Here is a 21,561-nt window from a genome sequence, read left to right as displayed (position 1 = left end):
CTGAAAACCTTAAAGAACTTAAAGCCCAGGCTGTATTAATGGAGCGAACCAGAGTTAATGTTGCATCTGCCTATAGATCTTGTTAATTGAATTGCCATGGAGAGGTAGAATAAAACTTTTGCTAAGTTCTGTGTTTAATGGTAAAATAATGTAGAGGATGAGTAATTACTGAACTAAAGATCAGAAGCAAAATAGTATGCATCTAACTTTGATGCCAGATTATTCCTTGACCAATATCTTTGTGTCCTCGACCAATATCTTCATGTTCTCTCTAGTCATAGGTGAGGTCCCAGAGGACTGGTGAGTAGCTAATGTTGTTCCATTATTCCAGAAGGGAAGCAGGGATAATTCTGGTAACCATAGACCGGTGAATCTCATGTCAGTGGTAGGGAAGTTACTGGAGAGGATTCCTAAGGATAGGATTTATGAGCATTTGGAAAACCATAGTCTCGTTAGGGACAGTCAGCATGACTTTGCAGGGCAAGTCGTGCCTTACTAACTTGATTGAGTTTTTTGATGAGGTGACGAGGGTGATTGATGAAGGTAGAGCTGTGGATGTTGTCTACATGGATTTTAGTAAGGCATTTGACAAGGTTCCTCATGGGAGGCTCACCCAGAAGACTAGGATGCATGGGATCCACGGTGAATTGGCCGTTTGGATTCAGAACTGGTTTGGCCATAGAAAACAGATGGTAGTGGTCGATGGGAGTTATTCTAGCTGGAGGCCTGTGACTAGTGGTGTTCCTCAGGGATCCCTACTGGGACCTCTCCTGTTTGTGATGTATATAAATGACCTGGATGAAAATGTACATGGGTGGGTTAGTAAGTTTGCAGATGATACAAAGATTGGTGGTGTTATGGATAGTGTAGAAGACCGGCAAAGGATACAGCAGGATATCGATCAGTTGCATGTGTGGGCGGAGAAATGGCAAATGGAGTTCAACCTGGCCAAATGTGAAGTGTTACACCTTGGGAGATCAAATGTAAAGATACAGTACACTGTTAATGGCAAGGCCCTCAACAGTGTTAATGAGCAGAGGAATCTTGGGGTCCAAGTTCATAACTCCCAGAAAATGGCTACGCAGGTTGATAGAGCAGTAAAGAAGCCATATGGCATGCTTGCCTTCATTAGTCGAGACACTGAGTTCAAGAGTCAGAAAATTATAAAACTCTAGTTAGGCTGCATTCAGTTCTGGTCACCCCATTATAGGAAGGATGTTGATGCTTTGGAGAAAATGCAGAAGAGGTTTACCAAGATGTTGCCTGGATTAGAGGGCATGTGCTATGAGGATAGGTTGGGCAAACTTGGGTTGTTTGCTCTGGAGCAGTGAAGGTTGAGGGGAAATCTGATAGAGGTTTATAAGATTATGACACGCATAGATAGACAGCCAGTATCTTTTCCCCAGGGTTGAAATGTCTAATACCAGAAGGCATGCATTTGAGGTGAAAGTGGGTAATTGCAAAGGAGATGTGCGGGGCAAGTTTTTTTACACTGAGAGTGGTGGGTGTCTGGAATGCGCTGCCTGGGGTGGTGCTGGAGGCAAATACGATAAGGGAGATTAAGAAGCTCTTAGATAGGCACATGAATGTGAGGGGAATTGTAGGATATGGACATTGTGTAGGCAGGACGGGTTAGTTTAGTTGGGCATTTTATTAGTAATGTAATTGGTTCGGCACAATGTTGTGGGCCAAAGGACCTATTCCTGTGCTGTACTATGTTCTAACATGTTTAGAAATTCTTGGGGCCAACTTCTTGAGATACGAGGTGATGAGAAATCGTTAAGTTCTTTAAAAGTGAAATATCACGGATGCATAAAGGTAGAAAGGTCAGTGGATGGTCATGCCAAAATTGCACTTATGATATAAATTTAACAGAACTTTGGAAATGATGGATATTTTGACAATTCATGAAACTTTTCTAACTTGGGAAAATACTAATGGATGGCTAACTCTGTGAGACAGACCAAAAAGAGAAATCACTTGTTTTTAGTTTAGGAACATCTTCACAGAAAGAGGAAAGTGAATAGATTGTGTAAAAAAAAATGAAGGTGTCACAGGACAGGAAATTTGAGGGGCACATACCATGAGGATATAGAAAATCAGAGCCAGTGATCTTATTGGACTTCATTTTATTGGAGAATCCCTTGGGGGATCAGGAAAAACTTGTTTTCACTGCAGCTTTGTGGGTTCTGAGATGGTTGATGACCCAATATGGGACCCGTAGATTCTGCCACTGAATGGGCAGAGGTGCTTGACAGGATAAATGGGTAGCTTGAGAAGTGGTCTGTTCCTTCTGGTGTTTCATATGCTCCTGATGAAGGAACATGAGGCTCACGATGCCGTACCAAATACTCTTGCTACATTTTCAGCAGCAATGATCCAAGGATTCCCATGAGTTAGTAGTGTTACAAATCCCAAAGGAGGCTTTGAGAATGTTCTTTAATCATTTCCATTGTCATCTTGGTAACTCCTTGGCCTGATGAAGCTTGGTGTAGAATGCTTATTTGGAGACTGGTTTTGGGCATGTGAACCTTGTGGCCTACCCATTTTAGAGCTAGCCGAGTGCTGGGAATGTTGGCCTGGATAAAACACTGCTTGTTGAGAATTTTGTAGAGGCTGCATTGATAATAATCTTATGGAGCTTTGAGGTAATCAATATTTCAGAGGTGCATGGGAGGGCAGGAATCACTGCTGCTCGGTAGATCATGAGCTTTGTGTTGGGCTTGAGGTCCTGATTTTCAAATGCTTTGTTCCAAAGGATGTTCTAGTGCACTGAAAGTGATGGGGAAACTGGAATGGGAGGACGAAAGTCCAGTTGTAATGGTCCATGTGAGAACAGATAGGACAAAGGAAGAGGTTCTGCTGAAGGAATAAGAGCAGGAAGGAGCAAATTAAAAAGCAGGAGAAATGGGTGAAATTAATTTCAATTCATGGATCACTGACACTAGTACTGGGGAAAGAGTGAGTTGTTCCTTTGTGATGTCCTTCAGGTGTTAGATAACATATGATAGATCTGAGTAGGAAGAACAAGAGATCCAAAAATGTTATGCTCTTTGTGAGACCCAAGAATTAAAAAAACAAATCAGGAAGGACTAAAGAAGTACTTGAGAATAATGAACCTGTGGAGTTCACCACCAGAGAGGGCTATGGAGGCAGAGTTACTGAATATTTTTAAGTAGGAGATGATAAATTTCTGGACCCAAGCTTTAATTATGATATTGTTGCCATCACTGAGACATGGTTGAAATACAAGCAAAACTGGCAATTCCATATCCTTGGGTATAGAATTTCCAGGTGGTACAGATGTAAAAGAAGAGGTTGCATTGCAGTGCTAGTTATGGAAAGCATTACTTCAGTATTATGGCAGAAAACCTCAGAAAGCTCCTCAAATGAGGCCATGTGGGTAGAAATTAGGAGCAAAAAAGGGTGTTGTCGCTTTGCTGGGTGTGTATTACAGACCTCCTAACAGTTAACAAAAGATAGAGAAAAGATATGAAGAGATGTAATAAAAATAGTGTGAGAATACTAGGGGATTTCGATTTCCTGAATATTAACTGGACTGCCTAATTGAAAAAGGCTCAGCAGGAGTGGAATTTTTGTGGTGTGTCCTGGAGAGCTTTTTGACACAGTATGTAGATAGATCGGGGAAGGAGCATTACTGGACCTTATTTTAGGAAATGTAGCCGGTCAAGTAGTAGGCGTATCAGTGGGGGAGCATTTTGGAGATAGCGACCATCACTCCGTATATTTTAAAGTGGTTATAGAAAAAGATGGGGATGGAACAAGAATAAAGGTTTTAAATTGAGGGAAGCCAAATTTCATTAAAATAAGGAAAACGTAGAATGGTAGCATCTAATTTTAGGTATACCTACACCTGCACAGTGGGAAGCATTCAAAGGAGATATTGCAAGAGTCCAAGGCCAACGTGTTCCTGAAAGTGTTAAAGTCAAGGGTAACAAGTACAGGGATCCCTTGCTGTCAATGGATATCAAGGGTTGGATAAAGAGTAAAAGGTAAACATATAGAACTGAAGAAGAGGTAGGCCCATCAAGAATATTTTAAAAATGTAGAGAGACACTTAAAAAGGAAATTAAGAAGACAAAGTGGGGTCATAAAAAAATCACTAGCGAATAGGATTAAGGTAAATGCGAAGGCATTTTATAAGTATATTGAGGACAAATGAATAACCAGGGAAAGAGCAGGTCCCCTTGGGAGCAACGGGCAATCTATAATCTGGCATGGGTGAGGTTTTAAATGAATACTTTTCATTGTTATTCACAAAGGAAACAAAGTTTGTAGTTGGAGAATTAGGCAAATTAAGGGCAAGTAAGGGCTAGATGAGATCATGCTGCTGTGGAGGTGAGGGAATAGATTGCTGGAGCACTGGCTGAGATTTTTAAATCTTTGCTAGCCACAAAGGAGGTACATATAACTGGAGACAGCAAATGTGGTCCCCCCTTTTCAGGAAGGGCATCAAGGAAAATTCTAGTATTACAGATCTGTGACGCTAACATAAGTAGAGGGGAAGTTATTGGAAAAAAATTTCTGAAGGACAGTGTTAATGATCACTTGGAAAGGTGGGGACCAATGAGGGCCGGCCAGCATGGCTTGTCAAGGGCAAATCCTGTATGATCAATTTTTTTGAAGGAGAACAAAGTTATGTATTGATGAGGGCAGTGCAGTAGATGTGGTTTATATGGACTTTAATTAAGGCCTTTGACAAGGTCCCTCTTGGGAGACTGGTCCAAAAGGTCAGGGCTCATGGGATCCAAGGCAAGTTGGTAAATTGAATCCAAAATTGGCTTGCATTAGGAGACAGAGGGTGAGGCTAGAGAGTTGTTTTTGTGATTGAATGCCTGTGATTAGTGATGTTCCACAGGGATTGGTGCTGGGATCCTTTGCTGTTTGTAATATATCTAAATGATTTGGATGTGGATGTAGGAGTCATGGTCAGTAAGTTTGCAGATGGCATGAAGATTGGTGGAGTTGTTGATAGTGTGTGGGTGGAGGGGGGTGGTGTGGTTAGTCTTGGACCCCAGGGTAGACCACAAAATATTGATATTTTGGTGAAATGGGCTGAGAAATGTCAGATGAGTTTAATCCGGATAAATGTGAGGTGATGCATTTTGAGGATACAAATGAGGCTAGGACATATACCATGGATGGTAGGGTCCTAGGGAACTGCAGGAAACCGTTCCCCATATCAGAGGTAGGTAAAATTAGAGGAGATAGATTTAGGATAACAGGTAATAGGTTTTGAGAGGATCGGAGGGGGAACTTTTTAATCCAGAAAATGACAAGTACCTAGAATTCACTACCTGATAGAGTGGTGAAAGCAGAGCTGTTGACAGTATTTAAGAACTGTCTAGATAAGCACTTGAATTGCCAAGGCATAGAAGGCTATGGGTGAAGTGCTGGAAAATGGGATAAAAATGGGTGGGTGTCCATTGGTTGGCTTGGATATGGTGGGTTGAATGGCTGGTTTCCATGCTGTATGACTCTATGATATGGGGGGGAGGGTGAGCATAGAGTGTTGAGTTAATCATTCATGTTCTCGTTGAGTAGACCAAAAGGGACAGATGGACTACTACTTCTTTTGTTTCCATTTAAGAAATTGTGAGACAGCTTTTGAAAGAGGCTAGAGGACCTGAGGAGTTGCTGGTGAAGGAGCAGGCACACAGTAGTTGATGCTCTTTACTTAGGTTCTCTTTACTAAGTCCAGTAATTGATTTAAGAGTTTATATGCAGGCAGAGTTGATGATAGATATTTAAGAACTTACCTATCTCTGTGAAACTATAAGGTGATTCCCCAAATTAAAGAATTCCTGTCTCTAATTTATACATGATTCTCATTATTGGAGAATGTTTTGTAATAATTTATTACTCAGATTAACTCTTAAAGACTACAGAATAAATTGAACTGTCCAAAAACACTTTTTATATTGGGGTTTTCACTAGGACACTAACAGTAGTTATTAAATTAATATGATACTGAATTTAAAACTTCTCTCTGTATAACATGAAGCTGTTATTTTGATTCTTGTAGGGTATTTCTTAAATAAAATGCACTTTGCTCCTTAAATATTTTAAAGTCCTAACTCTTGAATCTTGTTGATATAACAGTGGGCTAAAACCAACACAAAAAATCCATTGTTTACATTGGTCTTTGAATTTGGGCAACTAATTCACGTACAAAGCTGTATATAAGATGCTAGTTTTGTATTGTTTTTAATGGAAGTTGAAGGTAGCATGTATATGATTTTGTGTTTAGGATTCTGTTATAAAAGTTATTTTGAAAGTTGTGCATTTGAAAAATTGTCAAATTTCAGTCAGCACTAGCTTGTTATTCCTACCATTAATAGTTCACCATTATTTTTATGCTATAGGTAGTTCAGCAGTGGCCACCCATACAAAAAAGCAAAGTGGACATTGTCGCAGATGATGACACAGGAGGAATAAATGTGGAGAATGCAAAAGAGAGGTTACGCGAGGAGGATAAACACGACAAGGAAGAATACAGAAAAAAAATAAAAGAGAAACATAGGGTAAGTGGAATTCTGCAATGTGAGAAATGATTTTTTTTATGTTGAGGGTAGTGTGAATGAGGGAGAGCTAAACTTTCTATAACCTCTCAATGTTGAGAAAGAAGTGATCTGGCTTCTTCATGCTCTTTGCTAGAGGTCAGTGAAAATCAACCATCTTACCTGCACAGTTCCTGCTGCCTTTCCCATTCCTGCAAGCCAGGCTCGTTCTTCTTTTCCTCTCATGAATTTGTCATAGGGTTTTGTTGCACACTGATCCTTGTTCTTATTCTGTGTTTAGTCCTTCATATGTCCAGTAAAGATAATGACTTCTCAATCATCTCTGAACAGATGGAATATTAAAGGATGAGCATCTTGGATGATGTTGAACACCTCTGATTTCAGTTAAACACTTGCAGTATTCAACAATTGGAAAATAATACTTTTGAGAATGTTTTTCTTGCATTAATTTCTTGTTTTTGTTTTGGAAAGTGGAGCATTGATGAGCTGCCTCATGTTGTATTGAAAGCCAGTAAAAATAATATCTTTACAACATCCATGGAAAGAGAAACAGTTAAAGTTTCAGATTGATGACCTTTCACCAGAGTTCAGATATTTTTACTGTAAAACTGAAACTCAGTGTACCACCAAATTAAAGCCTCCACTGCCAGCAGCATCACAACTGAAAAACATCTGTGACCTTTTAATCTTTTGTGACCGTCCCTTGAGAAACAGAAAATTAACTGTCCCAAATCCATGTTGGGAGAAAACTTCTGATAAATTTAAGAAAAATGCATCCTTTAGAAATTACACAAAATGAGCCCTGGGGGATGAAAACAGCAGTAATATCTTCCATCCCAGTACAGAATGAACATAATGCTGGTCCACCCTGTTGAAGAATTGCAGACAGGAATTTTACAGCTTTGTTGCAATTATGTGTCGCTTTATGATATAAACTTGTAACAACTTTTATCATGGCTGTTACAGATTTTAACTTACAGGGTTATAGCTCAGCTGAAAGGACATATGGCTATATGAAAAGGAGATTTAATTCATTCTGCATGAATACTTAGGCTCCTAAGCCTCTTGAACTTATTTTGCCATTCACTGAGACCCCAGCTAATCTGTATGTTAATGCTATTTATTCCCCTCTAATTCCCCTCCCCATATCTTTGTCTTAGGTTAACTCTGGCCTCTTGCGCATGCCCAATTTCCATCATTCCGTTAGTATGTGCCAACAACTGCATAAATTTTAAACTGGAATTCCATCCACAGACTGTCAGCTGTACTGCTAGTTTACATTGCTCTTTAAAACCCACCCCTTCAATAACCCAATCTGAAATATCTTTTATGGGCAGCACAGTATTGCAGCTAGTAGAGGTGCTGCCTCACAGCTCCAGCAACATGGATTCAATCTTGACTTCCAGTGCTGTATGTGTGGAGTTAGCACATTCTCCCTGTGATTGAGTGAGTTTATCTGGTTTTCTCCCACATCCCAAAGACATGTGGGTTCGTAGGTTAATTGCCCACTGTAAATTGCCCCATTGTGCAGGTGAGAGGTAGAATGGGGGGAGTTGATGGAACTGTGGGGAGGATAAAATGCGATTACTGTAAATGGGCAGTTGATGGTGTGCACGGATTAGATGGCCCGAAGGGCCTGTTTCCGTGCTGCATGACTGTGATTCTGTGACCCTGTGAATCTATGATCTTTGTGGCTTGGGGTCAAATTTTGTTTGATGTCCATTTGTTGTGCCATGCAACATTTTACTTTGATAAAGGTTACGTAAATGGGAATCAAAGGTAATGGTGTTAGTGCAGGAGTGTGATGCTGAATTAGTCAGAGTCATAGAGCAATACAGCATGGATACAGGCCCTTCAGCCCAGTCAGTTCATGCTGACCACGGTGCCCACCCAGCTAGTCCCAATTTCCTGTGTTCAGCCCATATGCCTCTAAGCCCCACCCCCGCCACTCCATGTACCTATCCAAGCACTTCTTAAATGATACTATTGTTACTATTGTACCTGCCTCCACCACTTCCTCTGGCAACTCATTTCCATATACCACCCTCTGCGTGAAAAAGTGGCCCCTCAGATCCCTTTTAAATCCTTCCCCTCTCACCCTAAACCTATGCCCCCAAGTTTTAGACTCCTCTACCCTGGGGAAAAGACCATTACCATCCATCTTAAATAACCTTATATAAGGTTGCCCCTCATTCTCCTATGTTCCAAGGAATAAAGACCTAGCCTGGCCAACCTCTCTTTATAACTCAAGCCCTCTAGTCCTGGCAACATCCTCATAAATCTTCTCTGCACTCTTTCCAGTTTAACCACGTCTTTCCTATCAACAGGGTGACCAAAACTGTGCAGTACTCCAAGTGCGGCCTCACCAACAACTTATACAATTGCAACATAATGTCCCAACTCCTATACTCAATGCCCTGACTGATGAAGGCCAGTGTGCTAAATGCCTTTTTCACCATCCTGTCTACCTGTGATGCTGCTTTCAATGAGTTATGCACCTGCACTCCTAAGTCCCCGCGTTCCATTACACTCCCTAGTGCCCTACCATAATAGTATAAGTACTTAGCTGTACTGAAATCCATCTGTCACTCCTCAGCCCACTTCCCAACTGATCAAGATCCCCCTGTAATCTACGATAATCTATGATTAAAAAATCAGCCATTGTAATGAATGGTAGAGCAGACATAAGGGGCTAATTTGCCTCCTCCTGGTTCTATATCTTTCCTGATTGATGCCGATGGGCAATTTTGTAAGTAGGTTTCTTTTCAAAAATTGAGAGCAAAATGGAAATTCCAGATGTATTCCTGTCACTAAGCTTAATCTAATTGTATAGCCATAAAGCTTCAGATTTAAAATTAATTAATTTGCAGTTATATAACACTAGAAAAAGAGATGTTTCTCCTAATGTAGAAAAGCTGAAAATTTTTCATACTTGACCTGTTTCTCAATAACTGATCTGACTAATTTATGACAGTGTAATAGATTTCATGTTTTTATCTGTACCTTGAGCTAAACTGTGTGAACCTGAGCAGTTACAGAAAGTTATTACTAAGGTTGCATGGTCTCCAGGTTTCAAAATGACTGCATTGAGAACTTAGCCAGGGAATAAAGTAAATATCTAGCAGATTTATAAACTGCTATAGTGAAATGTTAAAAGGATAACTAAGCAGATTACTGGAACAAGGTGTTCGACAGTGAAAGTAGTAATTATTTTGTCCTTTAATGTGTGGAACGTGAAATTGATTCCACTTCAGTGTTGGAATAGAAAGGTCAATGTTTGATTACTATCACTGTGTCATGGAATACACAAATTACACTTGACTGGTGACTTAGAGGGTTTTAAGTAATTTATTCTGATTTCCCTATTGAATCTTAACCTAGGATATTTGGTTAGCAATGTATAATTGATATTCTTGCAGATCCCTCTTGTGATCAGTTATCAGATTGTGTTTCTGTTTTTCTTACAGAAGTGCTGCTCCTATATATGAGCAGCAAGACTGTTTTATTTACCTGCTTGATCTGGCTGATTTAAGATTGTTCTTAAGCATTGTACTCCCATTTATACTTCCATTGCCCTCTGTTTGCACCAAAAAAAAACAGATTTTGTTCTAGAAAAGAAGCAATTATATAGTGCCTTTCACTATCTCAGTATGTCACTAGACACTTTACAGCCAATAAAGCACTTTTGAAATGTAATCATAGTTTATAATATTGGAAAACTAGTCAAATTTTGCAAAGCAAGGTTCTCCCAAACAACATTTGGATAATATCTGTTTAATGCATTTTAATGATGTTGGTTGACTAACAAATATTGACAAGGACACTAGCCAAGATTCCCCTGCTCTTCCTCGAAAAGAGGTAGACTTCTTACCCAAGGTCTGCATTTCTGACTGTGCAACGTTGCCTTGGTCCTGCACTGAAGTGTTACCTTGAATTGGTGTCTAATTCTCTGGAGCAGTCTGAGCCCAGCTGTGTTGCAACTAGTTTAATTTCATTCCTCTTTACCCAAAGAAACAGATTCCTGACTTCTGTTTGAAAGTTCTTGAAATTTGCATCCATAGAATGATTGGATTAATAGCAAATCTGTGCAACGTGGAGGCACTGAATATGACAAACCACTATTGGGTGTAGATCTCAGATATGCACATTTACATAGCGTGGCACACTTGAATTCCTGCATTTTCCTGGTGAAGTTAATAATGCTGTTGGGTAAGGAAGTTCTATGATTTAGACCCAGTGACGATGAAGGAAAGGTGATTAATTTCCATGTCAGGCTGGTATGTGACTTGGAGGATAATATGCAGGTGGTAATGTTCCCATGAGCCTGTTCCATTGTGGAAGAGCTGAATATTTAGAGTAGTAAGTGAGATCTGTTTTATTTGGGATAGTGCTAAGCTTCTTGAGAGTTGCAGCTGCATTCGTATAAGTAACTGGAGAGTATTCTATGATGCTCCTGACTTGTGCTGTGTAGCATAGGAGGCTTTGTGATGTTGAGTGGTTGGAGGGTGGGGGGTTGGTGGATGAGAATGAGTCACTTGCCATACGTTACCCCAGCTGTGTCCCTTTTTGTAGTATCAGTATTTATATGGCTGGATAATGAGTTTCTGGTTAATGGTGACAATCAGGATGTAGATGATGAGGTATTTTGCAATGCCATTGAATGTTAAGGATAGGTGATTAGGTGTGCACTGGTTGGAGATGGGCATTGCCAGCCACTTAAGTGGCAAATAACAGTTGTGCCTTAAATCAGCCCATGCTTGAGTGTTATCTGGGTCCCGCTAGAAATGAGCATGTACCACTTCCTTTTCTGTGGAGTTGCAAATGGAATTATGCAATCATCAGTGAATGAACTTTATGATGAAGTGACTGAAAGTGCTTAGGCCTTGCACAATGTCCTGAGGAATTCCTCCAATGCTGTCTTGCAGCTGGGATGTTTGACCTCCAATAATCTCAGCCACCTTTTATGCAAGTTTTTTTCATCTTGTTGCCAGAAGTCTTTGATGCCATGCTTGGTCCAAAGCTGCCTTGTGCCCTTTACTTTTAAATAGTGAGTATTGTAAGCCACAGATTTGAAAATAACATTGCTTTATTTCATTTACTGCATTTTTTAGTCTGTGGTGGTTTTAGTTAGTTTGCTTACTTAGAGCATTTTCTTAAAGGAATCAATCGAGACAGACGGTTCAAATGGAGATATTGGCTGCTTTCAAGTGAAATGGATTTAATAAGGGCCATAATTTGTTCTAAATGATGAGTTGGGAGAAGGATAAAGAGTTCATAGAAATTCGAGGGATAAATAAAATAACAACGATTTAAAATAACAACGATTCCTTGGAGCTTTTGGCAGCAAGAGCTGAAAACCAGGCAATTTATTATAAACAGTGTCAAGTGGTTAACCAAACTTAATGAAGGACTTGTAAATGGTTTGATAAGTTGACCAACAAACCTTTGAATTATAGTAAAGCTAGAACATTATAGCACAGTACAGGCCCTTCGGTCCACGATGTTGTGCCGACATTTTATCTTGCTCTAATATCTATCTAACCCTTCCCTCCCACATAACCCTCCATTTCTCTATCATTCATGTGGCTATCTAAGAGTCTCTTAAATGTCTCTAATGTACAGTATCTGCCCCCACAACCTTGCCGGCAGTGTGTTCCACAAACCCACCACTCTCTGTGTAAAAAAAACCTTGCATCTGACATCCCCCTTGTACCTTCCTCCAATCACCTTAAAATTATGACCCCTCACGTTAGCCGTTTTCGCCCTGGGAAAAAGTCTCTGACTGTCCACTCGATCGATTGCCTCTTATCATCTTGTAGACCTCTATCAAGTCACCTCTCATCCTCCTCTCCAAAGCCCTAGCTCACTCAACCTATCCTCATAAGACATGTTCTCCAATCCAGGCAACATCCTGGTAAATCTCCTCTGCACCCTCTCTAACGCTTCCACATTCTTCCTATATTGAGGCGACCAGAACTGAACACGATACTCCAAGTGTGGTCTAACCAGAGTTCTATAGAGCTGCAACGTTACCTCGTGGTTCTTGAACTCAGTACCCTGACTAATGAAGGCCAACACACCATATGCCTTCTTAATAACACTATCGACCTGCCTGGCAACCTTGAGGGATCTATGGACGTGGACCCCAAGATCCTTCTGTTCCTCCACACTGCTAAGAGTCCTGCCATTAACCTTGTATTCTGCCTTCAAATTTGATCTTCCAAAGTGTATCATTTCACACTTTTCTGGGTTAAACTCTATCTGCCACTTTTCAGCCCAGGTCTGCATCCTATCAATGTCCTGTTGTAATCTACAGCAACCTTCTACACTATCCACAATACTGCCAACCTTCGTGTCATCAGCAAACTTACTAACCCACCCTTCCACATCCTCATCCAAGTCATTTATAAAAATCACAAAGAACATGGGTCCCAGAACAGATCCCTGCAGAACACCACTGGTCACCGACTTCCAGGCAGAATACGCTCCACCTACCACCACCCTCTGTCTTCTATGAGCAAGTCAATTCTGAATTCACACAACCAAGTTTCCCTGGGTCCCATGCCTCCTGACTTTCTGAATGAGCCTTCCATGAGGAACCTTATCAGACCCCTTACTAAAATCCATGTACACCACATCCACTGCTCTACCTTCATCAATGTGCTTTATCACATTCTCAAAGAATTCATTCAGGCTTGTGAGGCATGACCTGCCCCTCACAAAGCCATGCTGACTGTCCCTAATCAGCCTATGATTTTCCAAATGCCCATAAATCCTGTTTCTAAGAATTATCTCCAGTAATTTGCCCACCACTGAAGTAAGACTCACTGGTCTGTAATTCCCAGGGTTATCCCTGCTCCCTTTTTTAAACAAAGGAACAACATTTGCTACCCTCCAATCATCTGGCACTACTGCTATGGCCAGTGAGGACACAAAGATTATCGCCAAAGGCTATGTCACATCCAGCCCCGGTGACTTATCTATCCTAATGTTTTTCAAAAGTTCCAGCACATCCTCTTTCCTCACGTCGACGTGCCCTAGCGTATCAGCCTGTTGTACGTTATCCTCAAATGTCAAGGTCTTTCTCACTGGCGAATACTGAAGCAAAGTATTCATTAAGGACCTCCACTACCTCTTCTGACTCCAGGCACAAGTTTCCTCTTTTATCCCTGATTGGTCCTGTCCTCACTCTAGTCATCCTCCTTTTCTTCATGTTTACTGATGCTTCCAAATTTCTTCAAAATAAATAATGTGGTATATTAGAAGGAATGATCCTTGGCAACGTAATATGAATAAAGGGGAGAAGAAACAGGCTGTCATGTAATAGATAATATAAGCTAAACTGAATTATAGGTTTTAAAAAGATATAGTCCAATTTCAACGAAAATGATAGCTTTACAATTACGATGGTTTGATTGCAAATAAGAATTTTTATTTGTTTGGCCTTCTCCATTTAAAGGAGAATACATTTGCGGCATGGTCCATTTCAAGATTCGTACTATTTTGGGTCAGGTGCTCTTGGCCGATTCCATTAACAACACCATAGCTTGCATTTATGTAACACCTGTAAACGTAGTACAAAAAAAAGAAATGCCTAACAGGGCAGGAAGATGGGTTACTGTGAAGTGGTATTCTCATTTTGCTGGTTACGCAGCTATTCTGAGGCATGGTCTGAAAGTTCTCAATACCATTCTGAATGTTGCTTCTTTACTTTGGTCAACTTAGAATGACTTTGCATATTTTTAAAGGAGGGGTTGAGCATATTCCTGAATCTTTTCCTCCAACTGCCTGATAATCTCCCCATAATAGAAGTTGGCATAAGGTGCCAAATCTAGGAGCTTGGTGTCAGGAGTGTGAACAAGGCGGCCTACACAATGTAGCTGACTAAGGTGTAATAAGGGCTTCAATTCAGTAGCTGTATTTAAGGTCATTGTTCCAGATTTAATTTTTTTGGTCCTGGTTAATATGTCATATGCAAATTCAATTCAATTTAAAAGCATTAGAGAGACAGATAAGTTGAACCACTGCAAAAGTTAAGTTCATTTAATATTGAAATTTTGCCCAGACACAATTTACTTTTCCATCTTAAGACATGCGATAATTCAGTGTTACAACTGTGAACCTGTGATAATCATTGTTACTATTCACATTTCCATGTGTAAAAGTTGAGAATCTCTTTAGGGACCTGGGGCTTGTCTGCTGGAAGAATATTTATTGTTAACGTCTTCAAAAAGGAAAATTACTCCTTGTGATAACATCACAACCTAGGAGGAATCATTGAACTTTGTAGTAGCAAGAAAAAGATTAGAAAAGAGGAATCAATAAAATCTATCCAAATATCATTTCAAAATACTTACTAGTTCTGCTTGTTTGAAAATAATCTGAGGGAACAGTAATAGTTTTTCTTGGGGCATTATCCTAAGTTATATTATGGCTTGAATAATTCCTTTAAGAATGTTAAATCAATTTCTTCTTGAAATCACACCCACTAAATTTGACCCACATGTTTGTAGGGCATAAGTTTGTCCCTTTTCCTGGAAAATGCAGTTTTATTCATTCTGTCTAATCTCAGTAGGAACTGGGCTCAGACTGCCATGACTCATTTTACTTTGGAATTTACAGTCAATAATTTTTTTTTCCCTACTAGTTTGGCTAGATTACTACAAGTCTTAGCACACTGCACCATTCAAACCTCAGGGGAAATTTTCAAAATCACATAAAGCAAAATAAAGAATGACATGATGCTTGATACCTGAGGCCATAAAGAAATAGAAATTACTTTTTAAGGAAAAATAAATTAAATTTTAACCATTGGTATTTTATGATTCCTGGAGTTCAACTTGTGGAATTCATCTTTTTCTTTTTTTTAAGGTAAAAAGGCTTAAGGAGAAAGCAGCAAGAAAGGCCACAAGAAAGAAGGATGTAAGTGTTTTACTTTTATATGTATTGTGAATATTCCCTTAAAGGACAGGAAGAGTATTCATACGTTCTGGAACAGCACAAAAGAATCTTCTATATAAGGTAGTTACTAAACTAGTACAGATAGTTTGGATTTACTGATTTGATAGCTACCATAATCTTTAAGTCAAATATTTGGGAAGTACCAGAACCTAATCTTGCATTGCCAAAACTGCCTTCTTATTGGCACCTAAATGTATGTACTGGGTCTTTTGAGCAACTACTTTAAAAGAAAAAGTCATCAAAATATTTTTCATTTTGGAACTGTCTCCAAGTTATTTAATTGCTCAGAGTTTCAGGTATTTTTCCTAATGTACTATATTAATAGTATCTAAATTCATAAGGTAGGCATTGGAGTTCTAGCTCCTGCTGTTGATCTTATGTCATATGTATCCAGCAAACAGAATCATCCGGAATTTGGTGGTAAGTTCCTGCAGTTGTGCTCATTTCTTTTCCACCAGAAGTGGTTGATTATTTCCCACTTTTTGGTTAATAATTACCTCTCAGTATTGGTTAATAATTACCTCTCAGTATTGGTTAATGAATTCCCAGTGGTTTTGGGTAGTAATTACTCCATTTTGGTATGTGGTTTCCCCATTTTGGACTTGGTTAATGGGTCCTTGATGTTCTAAGTGATGCTTCATTTTCACCATTGAACCATGCAACACTGAAGGCCTTGTTGGATGACCCCAGGACATTTTGGGTCAGCAGGATGGACCTTCAGAATCCAGGTACAGTAAATTTGTGGTAGAATGGTGGTGACAGACCAATGTTAGATTCAGTAAAATCCAGGCCAGTAAGACAATATTTTAACGTGACCGTCACTTGTTAAATACAAGTTCAGTTTACTTTGCATTTGAACTTGGAAGCTGTGGTGGGCTTGAAATGTTCTGTAAGGCTTGGCAGGGTCCTGTTGCATTAAATAATTCTAATATTTATAGATTACCGTCAATGAGGATTGTAAAGTGCATCACACAGGAATTATTGGCAAAAATATCTGTGTTTACATTGGTGCAACTGTATTCCCTTTCTTAAAGTGGTTTAACCACTGTTATTGAGCAGACGAGCATAATAAATAGAAGTAGATGCAGGTTATTACAGCCCATTGCTGACCATCTATTTCAGCTCCATCTTGCAGCACTATTGTCATGTTTCCTGCTTCCTTTGATGCTCAGTAATGTATTGATCACTGTTTTGAATGAATTTTAAGACTTAGCTTCCACATCCATCTGGGGTAGAAAATTCCAAAGACTCACCACCTTCTGAAGAAAATTTCCCTTGGCTCAGACCTAATTGACCTACTCCTTATTCTCAAACTCTGCCTCCATTCCTCAGCAACTCAGCCAGGGGAAACGTCCTCCCTACATCAACTTTGTCAAGCTCTTAAAGAGTTTTGTAAGTTACCCCTCATTTCTTCTTCTTATTGTTTTCTTATAGCTTAAAAGGAGACCACTAAGGACATTGAGACTATATGAATCCCAGGGCAATCCTATAAAGTCTATTTTCCCCATTTATTTCCCCATTACCTATTCTTTCTTGTGTGCCCATCCTCGTTTGGAAGGCAATTGGGGTAAACCCATGTGGGTTAGTCTTTCCTTGTATGCAAAGCTGCTATCCATGGAGTCGGCTCAGTGAGTCTTTGCTAAACTCCATCTAGAGCAAGTACATCCTTCCTTCGTTAAGAAGGCCAAAACTTTACACTGTAATCCGGGTGCTGTCACACCAAGGCTGTATACAATTGCTCCTATAATCAATCCATCAAAATAACCTATCGTTTGCCTTCCTAATTGCTTGCCTTCAGTGACTTGTGTACAAGTGAACCCAGGTTCCTTTTGAACATCAACACTGCCCAATCTCTCACCATTTAACAAATACTCTGCTTTTCTGTTATGTGTGTGTCAGTTCATGACCTCCTATTTTTCCACATTATATTCCATCTGTCATGTTCTCGCCCACTCAGCCTGTTCACATCCACATGAAGCTTCTTTATATTCTCCGCTGTACTCGCAATCCATCTAGTTTGGTATTGTTGGTATTGGAAGTATGACATTTCATTCCTCAGCCACATTCTTGATGTAGATCATGAATAGTTGGGGCTCAAGCACAGATCCCTGCAGTACCCAACTAGTCATGGCCTGCCAACTTGAGAACCATCACCCCTCTTTACTTTCTGTCGAATAACCAATTCTCAATCCATGTCAGTACATTACTTCCAATTCCATGTGTTCTACCCTTGCTAACTGACCTCCTTTGTGGGATCTTCTTGAATGCCTTCCAGAAATCAAGAGTCCAGGAGCAGCATGTTCCTGTAAACCTCACAGGTTTAGCGAACCTTAGCTGATGAGAGGTATTGAGGCTCTGGTCAAGGAAAAGAAGGAAGCATACATTGGTTTAGGAGATCGGGGACGAGTGAATCCCTTGATGACTATGAAAAGATTAAGAATACTCTTAAGAGAGAAATCAGGAGGGCAAAGAAAGAGGGTATGAGATGGATTTGGCAGGTAAGGTTAAGGAAAGTCCCAAGAGGTTCGATTGCTATATAAAGAGTAAAAGGGTGGCTAGGGAGAGAGTAGGTCCCCTCGGAGATCATTGGGGCCGCTTATGTCTCAAGCCACAGGGGATGGGTGGGAATCTTAACAAATATTTTCTCCTCTGCATTTACTGAGGAGAAAATCATGGTTACTCAACAGATAAGAGAAACAAGTGGAGATATTTTGGAGGACATTCATATTACCAGGGAGGAGGTATTTGCAGCCTTGCAGCACATGAAGGTGGATAAATCCCCAGGGCCTGACCAAGTGCATCCGCGGACTTTGTGGCAGGATAGAGAAGAAATTGCGGAGGCCCTTGCGGAGATTTTTGCTTCATCGATAGCCACTGGTGAAGTTCCCGAAGACTGGAAGGTGGCTAATGCTGTTTCGTTGTTTAAGAAGGGTAGCAAGGACAAGCCAGAGAATTGCAGTCTGGCCAGCCTGACATCAGTGGTAGGGAAGTTATTGGAGAGAATTCTGAGGGGCAGGATCTACCAGCATTTGGATAGACACTGGGAGGAGTCAGCATGGTTTTGTGTGTGGAAACTCGTGCTTGATGGATCTTTTGGAGTTCTTTGAAGAGGTAAATGAGGTTAGGGCAGTGGATGTTGTCTATTTGGATTTTAGCAAGGTCTTCGACAATGTCCTCTTCGTAGGCTGGTCTGGAAGGTTAGGTCCCATGGAATCCAGGGAGAGCTAGGTAGGTGGATTCAAAATTGGCTGGGAGGTAAGAAGCAGAGGGTGGTGATTGAAGGTTGTTTCTCAGAATGGAGGCTGGTGACTAGTAGTGTGCCGCAGTGGTTGGTATTGGGACCCTTTTTAATTATTTATATAAAATATTTGGACGCAGATGCACAAGGCTTGATCAGTAAGTTTGTGGATGATGTCAAATTAGGAGGTATTGTTGATAGTGAAGAAGGTTATCATAGATTACAGGGGGAATCTTGATCAGTTAGGGAAGTGGGCCGAGGAGTGGCAAATGGATTTCAATACAGATAAGTGTGAGGTGATGCATTTTGGAAAGTTGAACCAGTGTAGGACTTGTACAATGAATGGTAGGACACTAGGGATGTAACTGAACAGAGGAACCTAGGAGTACAAGTGCATAGTTTGTTGAAAGCGGCGACACAGGTAGACAGCGTGGTGAAAAAGGCGTTTGGCACACTGGCCTTCATCAATCAGAGCACTGAGTATAGGAGTTGGGATACTATGTTGCAGTTGTTTAAATCGTTGGTGAGGCCACACTTGGAGTACTGTGTACAGTTTTGGTCACCCTGTTATAGGAAAGAGGTGGTTAAACTGGAAAGAGTGCAGAAAAGATTTACAAGGGTGTTGCCAGGACTAGAGGGCCTGAGTTACAGGGAGAGTTTGGCCAGGCTAGATCTTTATTCCTTGAACTTAGGAGAATGGGGTGGGGGGGGGTGGGTGGTGACCTTATAGAAATGTTTAAAGTTATATGAGGCATAGATAAGGTGGATGGTAACAGTCTTTTTCCCCAGGGTAGGGAAGTCCAAAACTAGGGGGGGGATAGGTTTAGGGTGAGAGGGGAAAGACTTAAAAGGGGGCTGAGGGGCAACTTCTTCATGCAGAGTGTGGTGAGTATAGGGAGTGAGCAGCCAGAGGAAGTGGTTGAGGCAGGGACAATAGTATAATTTAAGAAGCACTTGGATAGGTACATGGAGGGGCAGGGCTTGGAGGGATATGGGCTGAATGCAGGAAATTGGGACTAGCTGGGTGGGCACTGGTCGGCATGGGCTGGTTGAGCCGAAGGGTCTATATCCATGCTATATTGCTCTATGACTCTAAATCTATCTACACCGTTTTACTGGTTTTTGCCCCTTTATCTACTATATTAATCAAATCCTTAAAGAATTCAACAGATTAGTCAAACACTGTTTTCCTTTTTTAAATACATGTTGACTGAGCTCAATTCTATTGTTCTATTTATGGTGTTTTTTTTATTATATGTGTTGGAACATTTGCAGGATTGAGCATAGGGAAGCAACCAATTCTATCACTTTCTTTTCCCATAAAATGAACTAGTATTATCCAACTTCCAATGCAAGTATATGTCAAAATCATTCTCTTATTTAAAGGGAAGCTATGGCAGAGTGGTGTTGAGGGCCTATCGAGATAACTATCTGAAACAAGTTGGTTGGTGAGGCCAAGGTCAAGAAAATGATTACCTCATGTCAGTTCACATTTAGGGCACCCAGGATGATAATTTATGCATATTTAGGTAATTTGACCAACAAAATCGAAAAACAACACTTTTGAAAGCAATCTACATTGACGATTGACAGCCATTTGAAATTGTATATTAGTTTGGCTACCACAATTGAAAGGTGTCTGTGTCAACTCAGAAGTTTTACAGATTGTGGTAAGTTAATTTTCCAGTTACAGGGCAGTATTTCAGGGGGCTTTTAACTTAATTGTGAGTTTTAAACAAATAACCTCTGACAGCTTTAAACAATGTGTATTATTTCATAGATGACTACCCATTGTATTTTCATAGTCCCAGGAGATGAGATAGTGTCTTGAATAAGCATATACAGCTTACTGTGAATTTTGTTCTTGTTTTTGCCAACAAAGCTTGTGTCATGATAAGGTGTAAGGATCTTTTTTTTAAGAAATCCAAGTATATTTTCGCATGCACATTTATTATTTTGCATAAACTTTGCTTCATCTGAAAAGAAAACTCTCAATAGTAGATAGATTGCGTAGTAAATGAATTGGTATTATGTGCTCTTATTTTTTGCCATTATATGGCCAGTATGGTGGTTATATGGTGAGTGAAGAGCTGTTTCTGGTATAAGACCAAAAATGAGAAATAAAGCTCTTTTCATTCTACATAATGAAAATTAAGCTTTGTATGTTGTATTACTTCAATTCAGCCATGGAAATGGGGGTGAAATATGATAATTTATCAGAAGTAATTAAAGGCGCAAAAAGCAAAAGAATAAAATCTCTGAAAAATCAGGGGTGCAGCCATTTGGAAATGTGAAAGAAATTGTTTGTAACTATTAAAACTTTCATCTTGGAATTTTAATTTGTTCCATTTATGCTTAAAATTAAGCACAAAAACTTTTGAAAATGAAAGTAGACAATACTCAGTGAGTCAGGCAACATCTGTGGATGCAGCAATTCTGGTTGATAACCTTTTGTTAAAGATGAGACTTTAGAAATTAAACATGATTTAAGTTTCAGAAGGGGGATGAAATGGTGCTGCAACTGAGATTCAAACTGTAGAAGCAAAACACTGTTGATGCTGGAAATCTGAAACAGAAATAGAAAATGTTGGAAATGGTGTAAGCATCCAAAAGCAGAGAGGTCAGAGTGGGATTGAGTAATAAAATGACACTGAATTGGGAAGCTCAAGGTGGTGCTGATGGACCAAACTCAAGTATTCTGCAAACTGGTAATTCAGTCTATGTTGGTTTCACCAGTGTAGAGGGAATCTTTTTACATGATTCAAATAAAATCCAATATAAGCTAAGAAAAACAGTTTGATCTTTCGACAAGGCATGTTA

At 40.0% G+C, this 21,561-nt stretch overlaps 1 protein-coding gene across 1 annotated transcript in view; it reads left to right on the top strand.

Annotated features, from left to right (window-relative positions):
* Positions 1-21,561, top strand: part of ddx10 (DEAD (Asp-Glu-Ala-Asp) box polypeptide 10) — a 217,265-nt gene that overhangs the window by 130,209 nt on the left and 65,495 nt on the right. Inside the window, exons 15-16 of the mRNA XM_052026644.1 lie at positions 6,387-6,545; positions 15,414-15,464. Of these exons, the coding sequence (XP_051882604.1) occupies positions 6,387-6,545; positions 15,414-15,464 (210 nt within the window). The remainder of the gene's footprint in view (positions 1-6,386; positions 6,546-15,413; positions 15,465-21,561) is intronic.

Source organism: Pristis pectinata, chromosome 11 (genome assembly GCF_009764475.1).
Source record: "Pristis pectinata isolate sPriPec2 chromosome 11, sPriPec2.1.pri, whole genome shotgun sequence".
NCBI classification, from domain to species: domain Eukaryota; kingdom Metazoa; phylum Chordata; class Chondrichthyes; order Rhinopristiformes; family Pristidae; genus Pristis; species Pristis pectinata.
The sequence above is the reverse complement of the archived record's forward strand: the minus strand, read 5'-3'. Positions and strand labels throughout refer to the sequence as shown.